Source organism: Schistocerca cancellata, chromosome 12 (assembly GCF_023864275.1).
Source record: "Schistocerca cancellata isolate TAMUIC-IGC-003103 chromosome 12, iqSchCanc2.1, whole genome shotgun sequence".
Lineage (NCBI taxonomy): Eukaryota > Metazoa > Arthropoda > Insecta > Orthoptera > Acrididae > Schistocerca > Schistocerca cancellata.
This window is the reverse complement of record NC_064637.1, coordinates 128,070,774-128,087,043: the sequence shown is the minus strand read 5'-3', so window position 1 is coordinate 128,087,043 and position 16,270 is coordinate 128,070,774. Positions and strand designations below refer to the sequence as shown.

At 39.8% G+C, this 16,270-nt stretch overlaps 1 protein-coding gene across 1 annotated transcript in view; it reads right to left on the bottom strand.

Annotated features, from left to right (window-relative positions):
- LOC126109803 (uncharacterized) overlaps positions 1-16,270 on the bottom strand; it is a 73,309-nt gene that overhangs the window by 34,620 nt on the left and 22,419 nt on the right. Inside the window, exon 4 of the mRNA XM_049914863.1 lies at positions 13,367-13,677. Within this exon, the coding sequence (XP_049770820.1) occupies positions 13,367-13,677 (311 nt within the window). The remainder of the gene's footprint in view (positions 1-13,366; positions 13,678-16,270) is intronic.

The window sequence follows — 16,270 nt, the reverse complement described above, 5'->3', positions numbered from 1 at the left end:
GTAAACCTCAAATCGTAGAGTGAACAAATGATTAGTGTTCCAGGAGCCAATATTGGGTAAGCAATCTGAGAATATATTAAAACACCCTAAGTGTCACTGCTATAGGGACCATGAACACACTATTAGACTAAAACATCCTTCAGGAAGCTATGGTTTGGTCCACAATGATTTCCGTAATCATGAATTTAAGTAAGACTAATATCTTAGTTTCTCCATGGCTGGATGACAAAATCTACAAAGAATCGATTGACACAAAATGGTGTACTACATACAATAATTTGTTTCATTTCCTTTCAATGGCCAGATCTCAAAGACTATGTGACCCGTAGCAAAAAATTCAAGTGTCACTTTTACATCTTTTAATACACCACATTAACACAATACATGAAGTGTACCAGAACAGTGGCATATATCAAATTCATTGCTCTGACTAAAGCGAGCAATATCAGGCAAATTGAGAAAGTTCGAAATGCAATATAATGAACACACAGAATTAAAAGCAAAAAACATGGGTATTAGCAGCTCACTGTATACAAGATATGCAAAAGGTACACAGTATCAAAAACAACCTTTTAATCCTTCATAAAATGAAGAAGGGATAATTTATGGACATTTATGCTCACCTGAAAAAAGCCACAGATAAGACGCTTAACAAGCAATGTGCATTAAGAAGCAACAATTTCTTGGATATCCGCCACTCATTTATTGACAACTTCCTTTAAAGATTTTCAGGAAGTTCACAGTACCTAGTTGTTTGCAAACAGGCACAACAAAAAGACTGCTATACGCGTGAGCTTCCAACCTAAAGGCCTTAACACACACATTCATTCATGCAAGCTCATCTCACATACATGACTGTTCCTGAGACCAAAGACAGTAATAGAGTGAGGGAGTTGTGCATGCATGCATGTATGTATGTATACATTTGCTTGCTTGCGCGCGCGCGCGCGCGCGCGCGCGCTTGCGTTTTTTTTTTTTTTTTTTTTTTTACAGCAGTTTTTCTGTTGTGCCTGTCCAAGGCAGGGACTCACACCCAGCTCTCCTGCTCACTAGGCAGATTCGCCAACCCCTGCACCACCCTGGAACTACAGCGAACTCAGCCGTGTAGATCACCCCAGTACGTCACACACCCTACTATAAACTACAATCCATGCCTCAGCCAATCTTGACGTTCCCCTTCTTAGCTCTTATAAGTACTGCAGAGGTTCTCCAGCACTGGAAGAGCACCTTAGCACTGAACAAAATGGGGATAATCCTGCCTGCACCTCATGCATAGGTTATATACAAATATTATGAAATTACATGTTCCACAGACATATTAAGTCTCAACTATATCTACAGTTATCATGTCTGCCTAATGAGCAAAAGACTCAGGTTTGAATCCCAGCCTTTGTTCAAAGTTCAACCCATTGTTTGTGTCTGCATTCATTATCACAAATCCCACTGCAAACAATAAAGTGTGATAGTCTTTCATAGCTGTAGAGTAATAAAATACAATATATTGAAACACAAGAGCCGAGCTGTTGGAGCTCATTAAGATTTCAAAAGGCAGTGGCAAAAAATAAGAAATTTATTCCATAGCTCTGCAACATTGTCACAGGACGATACTAGTACCTCCATATCATTGTCATTATAATCAAATAGAACTGGTCTCAGCACAGGTGAAAAGATATGTGGCAGATAAAAATACTACATTTAAAGAAGCTGACATTGAAAGACCGACCCATGAAACAGACAGACATCAACACCCTGTCACCCCCATCCAGCAACTCCAATTCTGAAGGCAGTAATGTTGAAACATCCGAATAAAGAGCTATATGAATGGAATGTGAATATATTTTGTAATTTTCATGAGTCATTTACTTTCTTATCCAGCTTTCTTGCAGTAGATAACAGTTCAGAGCGTAACCTGTACTTCAATAGAAATTCTGTTTTACTTATTTCGCTATTCTGAATATAACAACATTCCTTTAAAATGCTGTTCATCCTGCTATGGATATTTTAAAACTGATTAATTGGTTGTTTTGTTAATATAGTAAGAGGCAACTAAAGCTGTAATCTGTTCTTTAAGGTGCAGTTTATTATAGAATCCATTGAACAGTGCAAGAATCTTTATCACTGGTTTCTCTGCATGTCGTTAAGGCTGGGAAAGATTGAATACACATTCTCTGTAATGTCTCTCTCATACTTATTAGGTACATGTAGTACGTTTATGACAAAATGGTTTTTAATACACGATGAACCAGACCGTGGGGGGTTAAACGTCTGCTACTGCAGCTGTCTCTGCACTTTGAACTGAGATGACAACGCAGTATTCCTTGTGAGCTGCAGAGCCAGAGGCCATTAACACTGTCACTTACTATAACAGTTACTACTTATATTCACTGTAAATTGAAAATCAAAATATTATTTGTTCATATCAATAAAGTTTTGGGCTCTTACATTTTATGTAATAAAAATCAAATCTCCAACTACCCTTTAAATATATGATTAGCCTACCCTACACTGTGCCCCAGGGAAGCTTGATAGGACTGGTACTGTTTTCTGTGTAAATATATGATCTGGCAGACAAAGTGGATGGCAATTGTGGCTGTTTGCTGACAATGCTGTGGTGTATGGCAAAGTGTTGAAATTGAGTGACTGTAGGACAAAATTTACTACTGGATTGGTGAATGTCAGCTAGCTCTAAACATAGAAAAAGTAAGTTAATGTGAATGAGTAGGAAAAACGAACCTGTAATGTTCAAATAAAGTAGTAGTGTCCTGCCTGACACATATCTGGGCACAACATTGCAAAGTAATTGAAATAAGAGAGCATGTAAGGATTGTGATAGGGAAGGCGAGAGGTATACTTTGGTTTATTGGAAGAATTTTGAGAAACACATACAGGATGCTGTGTGACCTATTCTTGAGTACTGCTAGTGTATTTGGCATCTGCACCATGTCCGATTAAAGGAAACTATTGAAACAGTTTGAAGAAGGGCTACTAGATTTGTTACCATTAGGTTCAAATAAGATGCAAGTATACCGGGGATTCTTCAAGAACCCAAATGGGAATCTATGGAGAGGAGATGATGATCTTTTCGATGAACAATATTGAGAAAATTTAGAAAACTGGCATTTGAGACCGACTGCAGAACAATTCTACTTCGACCAACATTCATTTCGCCTCAGGACTACGAAGATAAGATAGGAGAAATTAGGGCTCATGCAGAGGCATATTTGGAACAGGAAAGGAAATAACTGGTAGTGGTACAGGGTACCCTCTGATATGCACTGTATGGTGGGTTGCTGAGTGTTTACGTAGATGTAGATTTGACGTAAACTTTTAATGCAAAAAACAAGCTGGGTAGGGATACATGGGAATCATAACTTATACTGTACACAAGGATAAATATTTTAATTTAACCAACATGTCCATTCATTATTTTCACAGCGACATCTAGTAAAAGTAAACAACACACATATTAAGATTATGTGGAAAAAATGTAATACCTCCCGGAATCCGTCTACTTTAGTTCATATCTATTTAATATATGAGACACAATTTTAACACGGTATTACACATCTGAAATGCACGTTTATCAGTGAAACAGCATTTAAATCTCTTGAACCAACATAAACCATTTTGTTTGACATTTACCCACATTTTCCCCCATTTTCTTGTTTGTAAAGGCCATTTTACAGCCAGCATTTTGATTTCTCATAAAATATCTTTAGACACTTCTTCTTATACAAAAACCTTATATTATTATGGTATGTTGATACGTCCAGTTCAAGAATGAATACTTTCTGCAAAGTAATGAACTGCCCATGGGATCCCCAATATCACAAACATTAGCAAACATTTTAATCAGTCAACTAGAAAATCAGATATTTGAAAAGATAACCACTGATGAAAGACTTCAAATCATGTATTGGTACAGACATACGGATGATGATATTTGTCTGGTAGATGAACCAACTGAAAAAAAGATGAACTCCACTCTGAAATCAACAAAGCACACTAGAGCATAAAATTCGCACTCGAAAAAGAAAAAGAAAATCAAATATTTTTTTTTGACATAGCAATAATAAAAGAAAATGGCAAACATACACTTAACGTCTTCAAAAAACTTACAGCCACAGACACAATAATACATTCCACATCTAATCATCCCCACAACCAGAAGCTCGCAACACTAAGACGTATGTTACACAGATTAAACAGTATCCCACTCAACAAGAGAAACTATGAAACAGAAATGAGTACAATCATATAAATAGCTAGGAACAATGGATAAGACACACATGTAGTACACAGACTCAATTAAAAATAAAAACACAAATACAAAACAAAACAACAATTCCAGAATACATACTAACTCACAAACACATTCAACACACATACACAATGACATCACACAGAAAAGAAGCCAATGGTACACTATAACTTACATGCATAAATTAACACATGGAGTTGCAAACATATTAAAGAAACAGGGCTTCCAAACAGCATATAAAACTGTGAAGAATCCTCCAATCAAACTTAAGCCAACCAAGAGGGACAAATTCCAGGGATCAGGAATATACAAACTTGAATGTCAACGTTGTGATGCAATATACACAGGCACAACTGGCAGGAATTTTAAAACACTGTACAAAGGATACATCAGGTGTTGGAAGTATGAAACAAACCATTCCACATTTGCAACACACTTAAAACACCATACCACCATCCTACAAACATGGAACAAAATATGAAAATAATCAGAATGAACAACCATGACAAATACCTTACACAAATGCAAGAAAACTTCAACACTCAGAAAGCCATTGCTGAAAACAAACATGGGATAAATGAGCACACACACATCAGTACAGGCTCCCTATTACACTTACATATATATATATGCCTTCTCCTCTAATGTTCACATGCACACACACACTTCACAGGTATCTCAAAAATTACACTCACAAGTTGGCAATAACATTTAACAGTTAGCAACACAAACCAATTCCTAGTGCTGTGGAGTGTGGAAAACAAGAAGTCAAATAGCAATAATAAGACAAAGAACAGTGACAAAAAAGGGACAAAAACACACATACAGAACATCATCCACAGAATCTGTGAGCAGAATTTAAAAAATATTATTACACGATAGAAAAGCCAACCACCAGAACTGAGTAAAAATATGTATATATTCCACGCCACTGAAGATGCCTTGCAAAGAATAAAGGTGAAATGCGTATGGCATGAAAATTGTGATCCATCAGTTGTAATTAGATGGCCCAAAAGTAGAAATTATCAACATGCCGTAATATTATATGCAACTGAGGATGACAGGACTACAAAAGTTGAAGATAAATGTTATACTAGTTAATGGTGGATGGGAAGAACAACTGCCTGTAAACCCACTTATTAGCTCTAATTTCTCCAAATTTCTTCATTGTGGTCATTTCAAGAGACGTATGTGGGTGGAAGTAATATGCTGCTCAACTTCCTGCAATGTACTCTTGGATGTTCAATAGTTAATGTTTCCGCGATGCACATGCCTTTCTTGTAGTACCTGCCATTGGAGTTTGTTAAACATCTTCATAATGTTCTCATACCAATGAAACAACATCAATTTTCACTGGATCTTTATCTATTCTACTAATCCAACCTGGTAAGAGTCCCAAGCTGATCAGCAGTACTCAAGAAATGGTCGAAGAAGTGTTTAGCAAGTCACTTTCTTCACGGATGAATTACACTTGCTTTAGATTCTTTCAATGAATGTCAGCCTAACATCTACTTTTCCTTTAATATTTTGTTTTAAGGTGAAAAAACAACAAAGGTTATACACGTCCATGTCAGAATCATAGAACACGATAACAAAAAATGAATTAAAAATGACTACACGTTAAGCCTAATCAACAGAAAACAGCTAAAGAAAAAGGTACTTTCTCTTGGACAAAGGGCCATAAAATACATCATAAAGACAATGGAGGTCCTGGACTAAAGATTAAATGTCCTTCGCGATATTGCTGCAATGGATAAAAAGTAAAATTCGATCGACAGACCGCGCTTCATTTGCTAAAACTGCCAATAACTCAGACAGCAAACATAAATTAGAATGTAAGTGGTAAAAAAACATGCTATTAGAAAATAGCAAACTGTCAAAGGTTGAGGACAATGAGCACGATGTGTTGGGGGATGACCACTTATCCCTTTCCGCTCTGGCCCGCACAATCGTGCGGGTTCGGTTATAAATTTTTCGTGTTTCAGCTACACCACGTTTCTGCGTCACTCCAGACAGCAGCGATGGTGCGACCTCCCAGCTTCCATTTGGCATCTGTTTTATTTCATGCCTTGACCACCAGAGTGCAACAGATCATTTAAAACTTCAACGACAAGACTAAGCCATGCGTTACCGAGATAAATGCATTCTGTTTTCCAACATTTCATTAGTTTAAGGAAATTTCCCCATGAACCATGGACCTTGCCGTTGGTGGGGAGGCTTGCGTGCCTCAACGATACAAATAGCCGTACCGTAGGTGCAACCACAACGGAGGGTTATCTGTTGAGAGGCCAGACAAACGTGTGGTTCCTGAAGAGGGGCAGCAGCCTTTTCAGTAGTTGCAGGGGCAACAGTCCGGATGATTGACTGATCTGGCCTTGTAACAATAACCAAAATAGCCTTGCTGTTCTGGTACTGCGAACGGCTGAAAGCAAGGGGAAACTACAGCAGTAATTTTCCCGAGAGCATGCAGCTTTACTGTATGGTTAAATGATGATGGCGTCCTCTTGGGTAAAATATTCCGGAGGTAAAATAGTCCCCCATTCGGATCTCCGGGCGGGGACTACTCAAGAGGACATTGTTATCAGGAGAAAGAAAACTGGCGTTCTATGGATTGGAGCATGGAATGTCAGATCCTTTAATCGGGCAGGTAGGTTAGAAAATTTAAAAAGGGAAATGGATAGGTTAAAGTTAGATATAGTGGGAATTAGTGAAGTTCGGTGGCAGGAGGAACAAGACTTTTGGTCAGGTGAATACAGGGTTATAAATATAGGGCAATGAAGAGAGACGAAAATTTAATAGTCATGGGTGACTGGAATTCGATAGTAGGAAAAGGGAGAGAAGGAAACATAGTAGGTGAATAGAAATGAAAGAGGAAGCAGTCTGGTAGAATTCTGCACAGAGCATAACTTAATCATAGCGAACACTTGGTTCAAGAATCATAAAAGAAGGTTAAAACATATCTAAAAAGAAAGATGATGATACTTGCCAAACAAAAGTGCTGGCAGGTTGATAGACACACAAACAAACACAAACATACACACAAAATTCAAGCTTTCGCAACAAACGGTTGCTTCGTCAGGAAAGAGGGAAGGAGAGGGAAAGACGAAAGGATGTGGGTTTTAAGGGAGAGGGTAAGGAGTCATTCCAATCCCGGGAGCGGAAAGACTTACCTTAGGGGGAAAAAAGGACAGGTATACACTCGCGCACACACACACACACACACACACACACACACACACACACACACACACACACACACACACACACACACACACACACACACATATCCATCCGCATATACACAGTACAAGCAGACATTTGTAAAGGCAAAGAGTTTGGGCAGAGATGGCAGTCGAGGCGGAAGTACAGAGGCAAATATGATGTTGAAAGACAGGTGAGGTATGAGCGGCGGCAAATTGAAATTAGAAATTAGCGGAGATTGAGGCCTGGCGGATAGCGAGAAGAGAGGATATGCTGAAGGGCAAGTTCCCATTTCCGGAGTTCTGACAGGTTGGTGTTAGTGGGAAGTATCTAGATAACCCGGACGGTGTAACACTGTGCCAAGATGTGCTGGCCGTGCACCAAGGCATGTTTAGCCACAGGGTGATCCTCATTACCAACAAACACTGTTTGCCTGAGTCCATTCATGCGAATGGACAGTTTGTTGCTGGTCATTCCCACATAGAAGGCTTCACAGAGTAGGCAGGTCAGTTGGTAAATCACGTGGGTGATTTCACACGTGGCTCTGCCTTTGATCGTGTACACCTTCCAGGTTACAGGACTGGAGTAGGTGGTGGTGGGAGGGTGCATGGGACAGGTTTTACACCGGGGGCGGTTATATACATGGAAGAATCCTGGAGATACTAAAAGGTATCAGATAGATTATATAATGGTAAGACAGATTTAGGAACCAGGTTTTAAATTATAGGACATTTCCAGGGGCAGATGTGGACTCTGACCACAATCTATTGGTTATGAACTGTAGATTAAAACTGAAGGAACTGCAAAAAGGTGCGAATTTAAGGAGATGGGACATGGATAAACTGACTAAACCAGAGGTTGTACAGAGTTTCAGGAAGAGCATAAGGGAACAATTGACAGGAAAGGGGGAAAGAAATACAGTAGAAGACGAATGGGTAGCTCTGAGGGATGAAGTAGTGAAGGCAGCAGAGGATCAAGTAGGTAAAAAGACGAGGGCTAGTAGAAATCCTTGGGTAACAGAAGAAATATTGAATTTAGTTGATGAAAGGAGAAAATATAAAAATGCAGTAAATGAAGCAGGCAAAAAGGAATACAAACGTCTCAAAAATGAGATTGACAGGAAGTGCAAAATGGCTAAGCAGGCATGGCTAGAGGATGTAGAGGCTTATCTCATTAGGGGTAAGATAGATACAGCCTACAGGAAAATTAAAGAGACCTTTGGAGAAAAGAGAGCCACTTGTATGAATATCAAGAGCTCAGATGGAAATCCAGTTCTAAGCAAAGAGGGGAAAGCAGAAAGGTGGAAGGAATATATAGAGGGTCTATACAAGGGCGATGTACTTGAGGACAATATTATGGAAATGGAAGAGGATGTAGATGAAGATGAAATGGGAGATATGATACTGCGTGAAGAGTTTGACAGAGCACTGAAAGACCTGAGTCGAAACAAGGCCCTGGGAGTAGACAACATTCCATTAGAGCTACTGACGGCCTTGGGAGTGCCAGTCCTGACAAAACTCTTCCATCTGGTGAGCAAGATGTACGAGACAGGCGAAATACCCTCAGACTTCAAGAAGAATATAATAATTCCAATCCCAAAAAAAGCAGGTGTTGACAGATGTGAAAATTACCGAACTATCAGTTTAATAAGTCAAAGCTGCAAAATACAAACACGAATTATTTACAGACAAATGGAAAATCTGGTAGAAGCTGACCTCGGGGAAGATCAGTTTGGATTCCGTAGAAATGTTGGAACACGTGAGGCAATTCTGACCTTACGACTTATCTTAGAAGAAAGATTAAGGAAAGGCAAACCTACGTCTCTAGCATTTGTAGACTTAGAGAAAGCTTTTGACAATGTTGACTGGAATACCCTCTTTCAAATTCTAAAGATGGCAAGGGTAAAACACAGGGGGCAAAAGGCTATTTACAATTTGTACAGAAACCAGATGGCAGTTATAAGAGTCGAGGGGCATGAAAGGGAATCAATGGTTGGGAAGGGAGTGAGACAGGGTTGTAGCCTCTCCCCGATGTTATTCAATCTGTATATTGAGCAAACAGTAAAGGAAACAAAAGAAAAATTGGTGGGAGTAGGTATTAAAATCCAGGGAGAAGAAATAAAAACTTTGAGGTTCACTGATGACATTGTAATTCTGTCAGAGACAGCAAAGGACTTGGAAGAGCAGTTGAGCGGAATGGACAGTGTCTTGAAAGGAGGATATAAGATGAACATCAACAAAAGCAAAACAAGGATAATGGAAGCGTTTCTGAAGAAGAGAAATTTATGAACATCGAGTATAGATTTAAGTGTCAGGAAGTAGTTTCTGAAAGTATTTGTATGGAGTGTAGCCATGTATGGAAGTGAAACATGGACAATAAATAGTTTGGACAAGAAGAGAATAGAAGCTTTCGAAAGGTGATGCTACAGAAGCATGTTGAAGATTAGGTGGGTGGATCACGTAACTAATGAGGAGGTATTGAATAGGATTGAGAAGAAGACAAGTTTGTGGCACAACTTGGCTAGGAGAAGGGATCGGTTGGTAGGACATGTTCTGAGGCATCAAGGGATCACAAATTTAGCATTGGAGGGCAGTGTGGAGGGTATAAATCGTAGAGGGAGACCAAGAGATGAATACACTAAGCAGACTCAGAAGGATGTAGGTTGCAGTAGGTACTGGGAGATGAAGGAGCTTGCTCAGGATAGATTAGCATGGAGAGCTGCATCAAACCAGTCTCAGGTCTGAAGACCACAACAACAACAACAACAACAACAAGGAAATTCCTGCATCGTTTTAGACTGAGAATGCTTCACTTAATGTGTGTAATGTTTCTAGACACTTTCATGAAATGCTATCTGCATTTTATACAAGTTTGAATTTTGAGTAGTATAATAATGCTGGTGACTTCTTGAACAAACTATCACTATGCGAATTTTTTCAGTATTTTTACCTGATTCTACACGTAATAATATATGGTCGTTGGTACACATCAGATAACGTTTTAAGAAATTTTCTCTCAGGCTGGAAAGGGTTAACAGATGACGATGTATAAACAGACAGTGCCCAATACGCAACCTAGCTAAAATGATCTTATGGCAAGAGGGCTGAGAGGAGGTTGGCGAAGCTGCTGGCAGAGGTTTAATTCTCTGGAGCTTGTTCCTGTGAAGGGAAGACCAGTGGTACTGCCAAAGTGACACCACCTGCTGACAGATGGCAACACAGAGATCATAGAAGGAAAAAGAAGAACTAGCGAGCCGAGACACGAGGACTGCAGCCTCGGCAGCAGTGTCAGCTGCCTCGTTTCCCGTCAGACCAATGTGACCAGGAACCCACATAAGCATCAGGGTGGCTCCATAATGAGTGAGCAAGTGAAAGCTTTTCTGGACCCGTTGCACTAAGGGATGGATGGTGTACAGTGCAGAGGCTCTGAAGGGCACTGAGAGAGTCAGAGAAAAAGACAACTGAAAAGCCTGTGTAGCTGCATGTACTGCTTGGCCTGATACAGGGTGAAGATCTCCAGTGTAAATACAGAGCAGCGTTCAGGAAGCCAATACCAAAAATCTTCGGAGCCAGTTAAAAAGGCACATTTGACACCACGGTCAGGCCGAGAATTGTCAGTGTACACAAAAGTACTATCATGAAGTTCCGTGCGAAGGCCGAGAAACTTACGGTGACAGAACAAGGCTTGAGTAGTGTCCTTAGGAAACGAATGAAGTCTACGGTGAACATAAACAACCACATGAAGTCAAGGTGGTGAAGGGTTCACACCCAGTGGGAAAGAGGCACGTACCATGAAGTTAAGCTGCCGGAGCAACAGCCAAAACCAAACTCCAGGAGGCAACAGAGAAGAGGGATACAGCCCAGAGAAGTCATTGGAGGAGGCGGCATAGGATGGGTGGCCAGGCACAGCAGACAAGTGACACACGTATCTGCCAAGGAGAAAATCATGGCAGTGTGACAACAGTAGTTTGGCAGCTTCTGCATACAGACTCTCTCCGGGGCTAGCGTAAAAGGTGACAGTGGCCAAACAGGTGCCACAATTGTGGATTGTATTGAGACAGCGTAATACGGATGGACATGCAGATGCATAAACGAAACACGCATAGTCTGGTTTCCAACGGACAAGGGACCGGTACAAATGGAAGGTGGGGGGTGGGGGTGGGGGGGGGGGGCAATCCACTCCCCATGACATACTCCTGAGGACACGGAGGACATTGAGGAACCACATGCAGCAGGCGGCCAGGTAAGACATATGGGAAGAGCAAGGAAGTTTCCTATCGAGCATGTGCCCCAGGAATTTCGTAGTTCCCACAAACAGGAGAGCAACAGGCACAAGATGTAAAGACAATGGAAGAAACCCACTGTGCCACCATAAATTCATACAAACAGCTTTGTCAGTGTAAAAGCGAAAGGCAATGTCGATGCTCCACGAGTAAAGATGGTCGAGACATTGCTAAAGGCATCTCTAAATGAGACAAATCCATGGAGAACTGCAATAGATGGCTAGATTGTCCACAAAATGGGAGCCAGAGCTGCTCGGCAGGAGACATACCATAATAGGATTAATGGCAATAGCAAAGGACGGAACCCTGAAGCACATTGTTTTTCTGGATAAATGTGTCCCGACAAGGTAGAATCCACACCTACCTCGAAAACTCGGTCTTTTAAAAATTCCTGAAGGAAACAAGACATGCCGCCTCGAAAGCCCCACGTGTAGATAGTACGGAGGATACCAGTCCGCCAGTAGATGTAATAGGCTTTCTCCAAATCGGAAAACATGGCCACAGTCTGGTGTTTCTGCAGAAAATCATTCATCACACGGGTTGGCAGGTTGACGAGATGGGTGACTCCAAAATGACATGCCCTAAACCCACACTGTGCAACGGTTAATAAATTCCGAGAATTGAGCCACCATACCAATCGCACATGATCATACATTCCAACACCTTGCAAAGACAGCAGTAGTATGATTGTATGTATAAGAAGAGGAGACTGGAAGTATGTGTGGCAGTAAGTCACGTAATGAATGAATCTGAATATTTCTAAGTATTTGGTCACGGATTTGGAATTCGCTCACGTGTCAATAGTGAACATTCTGAAGTACTTTCATTTCTGAGACTTGAAATTTTTGCATCCAGAGAGCCGGTTGCAATTTGGACTTACCAGTGGTTTGTGTTGCTAGTGAATAATCTATACGATTTTCAATATGTGGACTTTGAATATTTCAGGTTAAGTGACTTAGCCTAAGCGTTAAAAACTTTCCTGCCGGTAATTCTGAGAGTGATCTGCACTTGGAATTTTGTTAGTTCGTCATTATGGAACTTTAAATTTAGACCTGAGCTTAAGGAACCATTTTGATGAATTTCATAAATTAATGTGATGTGTAATACTGTTCTCTTTCTTTAAGCCCATGCTCAGAAAGGTATTACTGCAGCAATGAACAGTCATTAATTATAATAAATGGTACTTCATTTTTAAAAAATAAACATCTGTTACAATTTAAAAATCACCGAGTACTGAACAATATTTCACTGAGTTTCTTTAGGGTTAATGCAACAGGTGTGTTGGTTAGCCCCTGGACTGTAATTTAGCCAACAATTAAGACATCCAACCACACCATACAGAGAATTAAACAGTGTTTTCCTCAATTTACAATTTGTTATTCGTGCTGATGCACACAGGGGCTCACAAGTCACTGCATCAACAATTATTTGGTGTAAAGAACAAGTTTTAGCTTCTCCATTTGGCATTCATTCATCAATTATTTATATGTCCAGGGATCAGTAGACATTGCACTTCATCAATTTTCTATACGTCCAGTCGCACTTTGTTCTGATCACTTTTCAAACAAGACTCAGCTCGATAAGAAGCTATACAACGGTATGAGGAGAAATGTAAGACTCACCTATTACCGGCTAATGTCCACCTGATGCCTATGGTCTTAAGTGTGTGCTTCTTGGCATACAGGAAGAACTTTAGGTCTTCCACATTGATGTAGCTATGCATGAAGTCAATTTCTTCTAGCTCCGGGCAGCTATAAGCCAACGGTCGCAGCACGAGGGGGGTTTCAATGCTGGAATCATGCTGTCCCAGGCAAAGCACACGGAGGTGCTGCAAATGAGACAGTGCCTCTACTGACTCCTCAGACTTCATCACTTCACAGGGTACCCTCAGTGATTTTATTCTGGGGCACTGCTCAACTATGTTCTTCAGCTCCTGCAAGCAGACCACAATTTCCCAGCTATACAAACACGAAATTGCAAGATCCTAGTCTCTCCTCGAGATGCAGGCACAGTGGGTTGCTCTGTGCTAAAAGTTTGAGCATCTCTATATGAATGGTTTTACATCTTTTTTGTGGCTACAGAGAGAGAGAGAGAGAGAGAGAGAGACTGACACTACAGTGAGGTTCCTTACATACTAACACTACAAAATTGTTTGTAACAAAATTTTGTCCCATGCACACATATTTTGGTAGAATTGGATGTCAAAGAAAGCAAATTTTGCAACCCCATACTATCATGTAAATCAAGTACCTTCATTCAATACTCCGTAACTGTGCTACTCAGGTAGCGCAGTTACTCGCGTTTTGTGTTAAAATACTCAAGTTTGAGAGTCTGTTGTCAGATCTAGTCATACTTTCTTCATTTTCTACTTTAGGCTGTGCGATATGGTTCTGGCTTCTTAATCATTATACTGCAATTGCGGCAGGTCTTCTTCTTATTATTTGATAGAAACAAAGAATTAAGAGTACAAGTGCTTTTACTGTCCTCCTTTAAAGCTATATGAGGTGTCATTAAAAAGTAACAGGTATTTTTTAATTCCGTAGGATTTATCCATCTGATTTTCAAATTTTTTTGTCTTGTTGATACATATGTTCTTGATGTATGTTTGCATTTTCTGCTGTTCCGAATATTTAGTTTACTGTTGACAGTTTAAAAGTTTATACATATTTCCGAGTGCTCTGTGAATTTTTACTTTCGAGAAATATGGATCACAGAATTTGCATTAAATTTTGCTTTAAAAATTGAATAAAGCACAGCATCACATTCAAAATGTTGACTGTGCATTTTGGTGACTGTATTATAAGTAAGGCAAGAGTTTACAAGTGGTATAAACATTTCAAAGAAGGTTGAGAAGACAAAAATTATGACCACCCTATATGCCCTAGCATACCAACTACTGACAACAGTGTGAAATAAGTAAATGATTCTGGAAAATAACCAAATCACCACTGGAGAGGTTGGTGATTATGCTGGCTTATCCTTGGGCTCATGCCAAGCAATTTTTTCAGATGCTTTGGGCATGAAATGTGTACCAGCAAAGTTCGCTCCAAAATTGTTGAATTTCGACCAAACACGATGCTGCACAGACATCACTCAAGAACTGCTGAATGAAGTTGACAATGACAGAGAACTTCTAAAGAAGATTATAACAGGTGACAACATGGGTATGACATAGAAATTTAGGCCAAACTGTCTCAACGGCAACTGCCTGAAGAGCTTTGACCCAAACAAATTCTACAAGTTTGATCACGTTTTCTTTGCTTACAATGGGATAGCGCATCCTAAGTTCCTGCTGTATGGTCATAGGGGCAATAAGGAATACTATCTGGATGTTAGGCACCATTTATGTGAAACAATCCGAAGAAAACAACAAAAACTGTGGCAAAACCAATCGTGGAAACTGCATCAACGCAATGCTCCCGCTCACACCTCAATGCTTGTTTGTAATTTTTTGGCAAAAAAAGAAATCATTATGTTGCCTCAGCCACCATATTTGTGAACATTTTTGTCTTCCTGAGTTTGAAGAGAACTGTGAAAGGACATTGTCTTGCCATGATTGATGAGATGAACATAACCGGAAGGGAGCTGAATACCATTATGAAACGTAAGTTCCAGAAGTGCTTCCAAGATTGGAAAAAGTGCTGGCAATAAGTGTATTATATCTGAGGGAGATTACTTTGAAAGGACAAAGATTATGTTGATGATGAATAAATGAAGATTCATTCTTATGAAGACTAAAATTCCTGTTACTTTTTTATCACACCTCGTATTTTGCCTTAAATGTTTACTCTGATCCCTTCCACACAGTGTACCACTCCACATTTTCCAGTCCAATTTGCAGCATTGCTTCTCTTTTCATTATACACCTTTCAAAGTAAAGAAAAAAAGAAAGATTGCCGCACTTTCCTTCTCAGTCTAGTGCTATTTCCCGTATACCAAGTTAGCCTGCTGCAATCGTGCAAACCACACAGCCAGATCATCATAGTGAATCATTTCGCACCACTTCGACTTCATTAAAGCTATTGGTACAAGAAAACAAAACTTACGCTATATTTCAAAAGTGGAGTCACTTATTCAGGAAAATAGTATAAGCTACTTATCTCCAAGGACAATTAATATCAGTGTTATTTTATTTGTAACATCTGTTCTAATTCTCTATCTAAAGCATTGCCTCCTGTTGTATGGAACAGAGAGGACAAAGGCCTTCACAATTATTTAACAATTACTAATTTGAGATGGAAGGATTTGGACTGTTTTTCTGGTAGAAATGGTGAAGTATTGTTCACTCAAGTGAATAATCATCAGTTAGCACTAGAACACCTGTGTCCACTGCCTCTCTGTGACGCATCCTCCAGCAGCATTTTAGGCAGAAAATTATACATTGGACAAGCACCTCTTTCCAAAAATTGTAGTAGACCTACATCACACACTAACACTTCCATTGCACAATTATTAGAACTGCTATTATTGTTTTGTTGTTGCAATATTACTTAACACTGCCAAAAAGCAGTTACAAAGCAGCTAAT